The following is a 9,598-nucleotide window of genomic DNA, read 5'->3' on the forward strand; positions in this document are numbered from 1 at the left end:
ATCATTTGTTTAACATAGTTATTATGGCAATAACTCACTGAGGTTAGATATGAGGATAATAACATATGTTTGAAGAATTAAAAGCTGCTAAGAAGTGCAAAATCACAAAGGTCTAAGCCTGATGGGATCTTTAAGGTTCTGAGACAAAAGGAATAATGGAGGCCAGTGGGAGCTTGATGGTATGTTTCAAACCTTTGCCTTGGTCAAATAGAAAAAAAGAGGGGAACTCAGCATAGGTCTCATAGATCCCTTATTTGTCTTAAGGGTGTTTGTCTAATCTTTTTCCAGCTACAGAGATTCCAAGATAAAGACATAATTGTTTCACATATATATTATATGTGTGCACATGCATCTTTTAATGCGTATTATTAATAACCGAACAGTTTTTAATTGTTTCATTCAAGTAGATTCTCTTTCAAGGATACTTAAACTCTGGGAAGCTGGGAAGCCGAGGAGCTGGAGGTTCACAGAGTGCCCTGGAGGCACGCCAGGTATGCTTTCAGCTCATGGTCACCTCTAGAAGACATTCTTTTCCCTGCTGACGGGAAGGAGAGCCCTTGGAGCCTTTCCACCCCCTCCACAGGACAGAACATACAATGGCAGTTGGGAAATAAATAAGTTTCTTGTCAAAGATGATAAACTTGCCTGATCCTTGTTGCTGCACCTCTGTAATAGCCTTCGGGTGCTTTCATTAGCTTTAAATTTAAAAGCCATTGGAGTATTGTCATAGATTCAGGATGGAAGTAGACCTGGCTGAGATGGAGCTCCTGCCCCCAGCACCACTTAATTCTATTTTGAAAAGTCATGGCATTAAAAAAAAACAGAGGAAGACCCTTTGTTGTTAGATTAGAATATATACATTCCTTTCTCAGTAAATACACTAACCAACAGAGTGTGGCTTGTCCTTTTTTCTTCCTGATCTCCTGACTCTTTCATTCCTTTCTACCGGCTCAAAGCATGAACACCTCCATCACACAGGGCATGAAAGAGGAGAATATGGGCTTTAATTCACTCAAATGGAAAAGAAACTAGAAACCTCCCCTCATCTTTCATTTCCTGGGAGGGTGCTCTATCCAGTATGCCATCCAGTAGGAGGTAGATATGGGTAGACACTTCCTCTCTTTACAAAAGGAAAAAGTGAACATCCTGTTATTTTTTTCAGTAGTAGCAGGCTTCTGCTGTCCTGGTTGTGGCTGTCAGCTGAGCAGAAACCTGGCTTCTGGCTTCCTAAACGGCATGATCTCAGGAGATGGGATCAAGGGGAAGACATATTCTTATGACCTGTGCGTTTTTGACCCATCCTTCAAGGTGGCCCACTCTATCTGTGCCTTATTAAACTTTGGGGCACAGCTGCAGGGTGTGGATTACATCTGGGACCATGACATGTCCAGTCCCCACCTGCACAGTGTGTGAGACTTTTTGGTGTATCCACTCTACCATCCCTCTCGACTGACTGAAACCTGCCCTTTGACTAAGCAGTAGTTAGAGAAGACTCATCAAAGGCAACGGAAGCAGGTAGATCTCTGCAAATCTGGGTGAGACAGAGTCTGCAGGGCTCCCTGGATGGTCATCAGCAACTTTAACTTCCCCACAGTCAGTTCCTTCAATAAGCCTGCTAACAGTGGCAGGCAAATGTCTCCAGCATTATTTCCAGACCTTCATTTGATGTTTTTCCTCTCACAATAAATCTTTGGTCCTCTGAGGCATCTATCCAGAAGCTCTTAGGATTCAAATGTAGGTATGTTGAGGCTCTCCAGGTTCTTCGCACACGTTGTGCATTGTCCTAACAAAGATGCCTGCTGCACACCTCAGCTGCCACTGTGACATTGGTAATGTAGGGCCCTACTTCAGAATTTTTGCACTTCTGCGCAGTTGCTCTGTAAATGGTAGAAAAGAAATTTTAGCTGGCGTGAAACTAACCACTCTACTTTTTTCCTTTTACATTCTGAAAAATAAGCAATATGTAAGCAGCCTGCATGAATTAATCCCTTCAGGACAACTTAAATTTGACTAATTTAAAATATTGCTAGCAAGTTTTATACAGAAAATATAACCCAATTGAGGTGCAAAGGGCTTTAGCAACTTGCATTCCCCAGAAAACACCACAGTCCGTAGATCTACAAAGAAGCCACGATGTATGCTAGAAACGCAGGTGATGACAGTGTGGCTGTGTGGCAAGACTGTGGGGGTCCAGAGCTGATGGAGATGCTCCAGGGGCTTGCCTTTGTCACTTCCCCGAGTTGGAAGGAAGTTCACCCTCCTATTCACATTGACTCTGACAGAAACCACAGCCGAATATTTAAAAAAATTGGCTGCAGTAATTGAATTTGCTGAGGACAACTGAACGCTTATTTTCAGCCATTCATTCTCATTCTGGCTGGCTTTTCTATACTATCTGCCAGCAGAAAAGCAGCCCAGAACGCCCATTTCACACAGCTCTAAGGACAAAGTCTTTTTTCATGATGAAGTTTGATTTGTGGCTGTCTGAAAGCTCCAGGACATGACGGAGCCTCAGAAATCAATCTTTGATTTTAATGTGGCTAGGTCTGATACCACATAATACAAAGCCTCTTCATCTGATCTCAACAGTCTGCTTCATTTTACTTGCCCACACACAGGCACAAATAGAGTTCCCATAACCTGACAAATTGCTGGGCACCACTGGTACACCTAATCTTGTCTGACTGATGTGCTAATCGGGCTCTAGATGATTTCCTGGAGTTTCATCCAACTGGAAAGGCATCTGACCAGGATGATAACTATTGAGGAACTGTCTTCCAAAATTCCTGGTATTAGCCATTGGCTTCCTTCCCTACCACAGGTTGCCTCTAAGCCTCACAAGACCTTGTTGAGCCAGGAAGAATTTACTGTGTTCCATGGTCACCCTGATGGGGGGACCGCAAAGGCTGGTTAAGCAGTCAGCTCTGCTGTACTCGGAGCTGGTGCGGTCAGACGGTGTCTATTAATAGGATAAAATGAGGATCTTTTACACATTGCATTTAAATCAGGCACAGGCTTACCTCTGAAGAAGTTAAATTCATATCTCACCAAATAACAATGCCTGCAGCTCCCAGGGCACTCTCTCCGGTAGTGTTAGTAAGATCTTGCTGCAGTGAAAAGAGTAAAGACATCACTGTCAGGCTAATTCAGCATTTTGCAGCCTTTCTAAAGTAATCCAATTGTTTGCTATGTGGCTGTCCCTCAGACTACATTTTCTTTTCATTCTGATCCCTATGATCTATATTTTATTGTGGCTAAAGGTTTGCTGTCTAGAGTACAAAGATTATTAAACAAAGCTTGAAAACTGAGGTACTCCCTGAGATGTTGGTCATAAGCAAGTGAACAAACACTGGGGAAAAAAAATCTATTTTAATTTACTTTCATGCAAAATTTAATTATAATTATTTGATATCTCATCAATTACTAAAAGCAACTCAAATCTTTTCATTAGGGTAGGATTTTTAACATGAGAATTCCCTAAAGCATTCCCTCAGTTCTGTTTTTGCTGATAAGGGGAAGGAGAGAGCCATTCTGCCGTGTCAATCAGCCGTTTTCCAGTCCCTCTCCAATTTGAAAGCTGTGATTCCGAAGGCCTGCATTGTTCTTGCTGCTTTCCCTAGGAGCTCACTCAGAATCTTATGAAAACCTTAGAAAAAGTGACTGTAAATAGGCACACACTATAGGAGGGAGAATGCCAGCATTGTGCAACCTTAAATGAAAGGGAAAATGCAACACTTGGCAAACCTTCAGTTTTCATTTTCACGCTCTTTCTAGGTTTGTTTCAGAAAGATGTCTTTCACTGTACCTTTTCCTCATATTGCAGGCTTTAAGTATTTGGTGCTTGGATGTTTTTCCTTAATTTGAACAGTGATTAAGGATCAGCAACAAGTGACTTACTGTGCCACAAGCACTGAAGACGAAAGGCCACTGATATGCAAGTGACTCCGTAGACAATATCATTGATTTAAGGGAGATCGAGGGCCACAGCACATCAAGAATAAAAGTAGAAAAACTTCACAGGAATTAGTTGTCTGAAGGGGAAAAGAGGAGGAAACTGAGCATAAAATGGCAAAGGGGACACACACCAGCCTGCGGCAGTTATTGATGTCCATCTATCCTCTTCTTGCAAAGCTAAGGAAGGGCAAGATGGATAAAACCACCAAATCACCTCCTTTAATGCCTAAGAACAGGCATTTGCCTTCAAGATGGAGACAAGCACAGCCTTTTACTGGGAAGTGTGGTGGGTGATGGCAGTGCTAGGGGAGTAGCGGGACCGAATAGGAGAGGGAACTAATGCTCCTTCCCAGACAAGGTGCCAGCTTCAGACTCTGTACCTGGGCTGAGAGACTGAGCACAGCCCTTTAAAATTGAATACAGCTCACTTGCTAAGCTCTGCAACACAGAAATTGAGACCTGCTGGTAGTGCAGCCGCTGTCTACAGGGGAGAATGAAGCCAGGGCTGTGACAGATAGGTTATGCTGCCTTTTCACAGGAAACCTACTGTCTTCATCCAGTTTCTGGGAGGATGTCCAGAATCACATAAAGAAGGAGTCGGGTAAGGCACTTATCTTGAAAATCCTTGTGTGTGTGTTCAGCTGTTGTGAGCAGTACTCCTTGGTTCTGGTGCACCATTTGCCCGCTCCGAGGTAGGTATGGGACAAAGTTAAATGTTTTTGAGATGTAGGCATGCAGAAAGACTGATGGTTTCAATTTCCCATTCTGATGTAACACTGAGCAAGTTGCAAATATCTCTGCCTCAGTTTCCCTTCCATAAAAGGGGCAGCTATCTGGGGATTAGTTAGTGATTGCGTACCTGAGCAGAAGAAAGTACATGAGGGGGGATTAATGTATTAACTGCCTCCTACGTACTACATCAAATTGCTGAAATCCTTTTAATCCATTCAAATGCATGTTTGAGTATAGCATAGTGATGAATTAAAGCAAAAAAAAAAAAATAGGTTTTTGAGGCTGCATTTTTTCTTCAGAACATTGAGCTCTTTAAAGCATGTGGACAATTAACATGAACCAGCAGAGCTGGCACAAGTAGGAGGATTTCCATTCTGATGTGCCATCTGCAATAATGGTTAAAGCATAAATGCAGCCCACATTGTTCCAGGAACAGCTTACCATAGAGAGAAATAATAAATGTTCATCTCTATAACCTAGTTAAGGATACACAAATACAGGGAAAGCATAATCTTGGGATGTCATGGAGGTAATCCTTATGGATTCATTCATCCTAAACTGAGAAAAATGCAAAACGTTTTGCCTATTTCCGAGGGATTGTGTAATGCCAATGGAAGGATACAGGGCTGCGCTGCTATCCCAGAGCCAGGCAAGTTCCTTGTTCCTCAAAACTTCACTCTTTGGGCTGGAACCAGTGTAGTTCTGATCACAGAAACTGTAATTGTGACAGTTAGGGTATAAATAGCATCCCCACAGGCCCTTTGGTCTGCTTTTCATTCCTAATGCAATTGTTTCCTTCATAAAAGCTTTTGCACTGTCTTCAAAGGAAAGTTTGGCAAAATGTTCATTTCATTTCATTTGCTGAAATATTCCCTCCCATTTCAGTTATGAGTTTCCTGGCTGTTCTTCTGTAGACACCTTTTGCATCCCAGTTGCGGGCACACTGAGGACCATTGCTCCCAGTGTATGACAGCTAATCCATTGAAATCCTTAGCTGGGTGGGATGTGATAGTTAACGTCACAGCTGGCTTTTTCCAGATGAGTTTGGAAACTGAAGTTCTGGGGTAGGCCACCATTAACAGGGGCTTCCTGTGATGTGTACCAAGGATAAGAGCCGAGCCTATTAAAATAAAATATGGTCATGTTCTGCCCTCTTGCTTTAGCTAATGGGCTTCCAATTATATGGGACATTTCCAGGTTCAGTACAACGTCACACGTCAGGGGGCACAGGTCTGTCAGGTGGCTAGGAAAGTCTTCCACTCCCAAACCAGTGGTCGAGCTGGTTTCATAGCAAGGAAAGTCCAGATGAGTGCTATGCACAGCCGTGCCAGGGGCTGAAAGGTGAATGATGCATAATGGCATCCCATTTTCAGGCAGTATTTTCATGACTTAAGAGACAACATTAGAAAGATCTCCCAGTTTGTCTGTATAACATGACAGAAGAGGCATTAGTACTTATTCCGTATATAGCTATATGAATTGGTATCAGTCACTTCTAAGGTATCTACCATGCTAACACTGAAGAAACAAAGTAGGTGCAATCTAATTCAAATAGAGGGGCAGATTCCCAGCTGAAGTAAATCAGCATAGGTCTGTGGAAGCCAGTGCAACCACAGTTGCTGGTCTCATCAATCCAGGTCTTACTAAAACCACCAAGGACATTGCCATCACTTCAGTGGGCCCCAGGATGTCTTAGTGGCTGTGGCTGTTGCAGTTGAAAAGGTTGATGAAGAAAAGGTTTCCTTATTCTTCAAGCTCTCTCAGTAATAACAAAGATAACTGTAAAATCAAACCTTGCCTTTTATCACCGTCTTCACAGGGTCATGAATATCCCTGACCTGTCTAGTACAGTGCCAGCCAGAGGCACCCCGAATAGCTCTAAACAAGCACACATATTTCACCGTCATCGTGCAGTACCATAAAGGGATACAAGTTCAAACCCCTGACAGCTATAAAGCAGATCCATGAATGCTTGCTCTGAGCTATTTATTAGCCTGGCTGCTCCATCACATGGAGCTAGCGCCTTCCAGACCAGCAACGATAGCTCTACACTGCACTGCACTGTGCAATGTGGACTTTGATGCTAAGGCCTGTGGCCAGTGTTACAAATGGAATCATTAGTCACAAGGTCCATGCCAATTATGTGTGTATTAAGCAGAAAAGAAACCAGACACACTGCAAAACCTGCATACTTATATGTAAGAGAGAGAGAAAGTCTTATCCATCCTCAAACTCCAGGCTCCCCACTGCATTCAAAACCCTGTGGCAATCCCAAACAGCTGTACAATCAGCCATCAGGGATGACCATGGATTTGTATTTGAGTCCTGTTTGTACTTCTTCCTCAGTCCTCGCCTACCTGTTCATCTCTCCTGGGATTGTGACCTGCTGGAGGTGAGGATCATGGGTTGGATATATGGGCAGCCAGATTGTTACACATACTAATGGGTATAGCTCATCTGTGTTATCCTTCCTGTATCTCAAAACAGAAAAACAATGAGTCTTAGTTGTGTACCTGGGGTACTTTTCTGGACCTCCCCACTCCCCCATTTCTTTGTTATTTTAGGGTAGGACTAGCATGACCTAATTTCAGGTACCTGCAGCAAAAATATCAACATCCTAGGTAGCCAACCTAGGTACTTTTAATAAGCCGTGGGTGCTTTTAGGATACAGTCATCTGACAGTGTGAGACATCAGAGCTCTATGAAGTGTCCAAGAGTGCCTCTTCCTCCCGCTGACCAGGCAGGTGGTCTGCAGGACCAATGCAGTATGACGTAGACACTGCAGATCTCAACGTTTCATCAGAGAAATCTCACCCCATGAGACTCACAATATGTTGCGTTTAGTGAAGAGGAGGCCTAGGTTTTCAAAACCACTATCCACATATCCACAAGTGCCATATCGACATTAATGGGCTTTTTGGAAAATTATGTTAATGAAAATTAGCCCAATTTGCTGAGTATCTCTCAGACAGCGTATACCATACCAATAATACCTGTACCATACCAACTCAGAAAAGCCACTCAGGGCTTGCCAGCATTAGAGGCCAGACTGAAGTTTCTCACTATGTTGTACAGCCTATGATGTACAGCCAAAGCTGGAACATGGTGGGTTTTGTGAGGAGACAACCAACAAAAGGACCAGCTTTAGAAAGTCAGGCTTACTGCCCCATCTCCCCCAGAGGGATAGAGAGATGGGACAAGGGGGTCCTGCCAGCCCAACAGCTCTGACCTTTACACCAGCCCTTGCCTGGGATCAGCATGGGCTTTGGGCTTTCCAGGCAGGCTGCAGGGAGACCAGTGGTGCCCAGCAGATCACTCTGCTTTGCCTACAACCAACTGGGAAATGCAGAGACCTTGCTGTGCTGAAGTGTGGTCGCTGAGCACTGCTCTCACAGTTCACAGAGAATCAGAGCTGGAAGAAAATCCTGGCAGAGGGCAGCAAATCCCTACCTTTTTTTTTTTTTTTTTTTTTTTTTTTTTTTTTTTTTTTTTTTACGCGTTTCTTATATTTTCTAAATTGCAGCATGTTGAGTTCCCCCTGTGAGAGCTGTACCACCATCCTGCCCTTCTGCTCCCACATCAGTCACAGTCTGGATGGGGATGTGTCACTAGCTGGGCTGGGCACATCCCTCGGGTGTTTTATCCCAGGATTCAGGGAGTGCTTCCCATGCAAGACCTGTGTCATTTGATACAACACACCAGCAGCATGCGTTGGCCACCCATGCCCTGGGGCATCTCGTGGCATTGCCCAGTGCACCACAATCCCTGGGGCAGGCAGGCCAGGTGCTGCCCAGCCAGGCCGCACCAAAACCCATGGGACTTGCTGGGAGCTGCCCTAGCTGGGCTCTGCCCACTGGTGGGATGTGGGGAGGCTCTGGACTGCCCCATGCCATGGGTCAGCATATCCCTCCTTGGCCAGGGCCAGGGTGTAATTAGCTCTATGCTTAACTGCATGCAGGATATACTGATTTGCTGCCCAAAGGCCCTCTGAGATGACACATGGGGATGACAGTATCAGCAAGATGATTATGTTGATGATGATGATGATAACAACAACAGTAATAATACCACTATAGGTTATTGAAAACTGCAGGGATGTGGCAGGTCACCCTGAGAAAAACTTATTGAGGCGGACTTAACACAGAAAGATATTTGTAGTCACTCTATTATTAGGGAGGATACAGTTACCATTTAATATTCTGTGTGAGGGCAAATCACTGAGGTTTACTGACTTCTGATCTTATTCCATTTGATGCATTTAGCCATCACACAAACACACACACGCTCCAGCTGGGAGCAGGCTCTGAACTGCCTTGTTTGCAGCATGCAGAAAGGATGTCCTGTACTTGGGCTCTGCCCAGTGTTTTTCCCTTTATCCAGGTTTTTTAAATTTGCTTCTAGTTGTGCAGGGTTACAACACACTAAAAAGTTTTCCTCTTTTTGCTAGGCATTTCTTTCGTTTGTGTCTGTCATAGTTGACAAAACCCAGGATGAATGTATCCGGTTAAAGCCCTTCTGCTAATTACATTTTAATCTGTAATCCAAGGTAACACGGAGGCAGCCCATCTTGGTGTCCAGCTGACAGTGAAAATGCACAGTGGGCAGCAATTCTCAGCAGAGAGAAAGTGCAAACCATATGTCTTTATTAGACAGCAACCAGCTCGAGCTAAGATTAAGCAAAATCTGCTTAAAACAGGCAGGTCTGAATTGAATAGACATAGAGAGTACTTGAACCAGATTGCAGGATACTGCTGAAAAAAAAATAAAATAGCTGGCTATAAGTAAAAGAGTAAGCATTCATCAGGTTATACAAACCCTGTATACCTCTCCCCCAATTAATCTTGAGCAAAAATCCTCCTCCAGTGACGTCACACTATTCATATCAAGGGATTAGAAAAATTGCAAATGATGA

At 43.8% G+C, this 9,598-nt stretch overlaps 1 protein-coding gene across 1 annotated transcript; it reads right to left on the reverse strand.

Moving 5' to 3' along the window:
* Window positions 1-1,482: 1,482 nt before the first annotated feature.
* On the reverse strand, window positions 1,483-6,593 carry HYAL4 (hyaluronoglucosaminidase 4). Its single transcript, XM_009883690.1, is given in 8 exon segments — window positions 1,483-1,605; window positions 1,607-1,877; window positions 3,013-3,107; window positions 5,128-5,532; window positions 5,534-5,636; window positions 5,638-5,684; window positions 5,686-6,020; window positions 6,485-6,593. Coding segments are annotated over 8 exon segments (1,488 nt in total).
* Between the last annotated feature and the right edge of the window lie 3,005 nt (window positions 6,594-9,598).

This window comes from Charadrius vociferus, unplaced genomic scaffold (assembly GCF_000708025.1).
Source record: "Charadrius vociferus isolate BGI_N301 unplaced genomic scaffold, ASM70802v2 scaffold43, whole genome shotgun sequence".
Lineage (NCBI taxonomy): Eukaryota > Metazoa > Chordata > Aves > Charadriiformes > Charadriidae > Charadrius > Charadrius vociferus.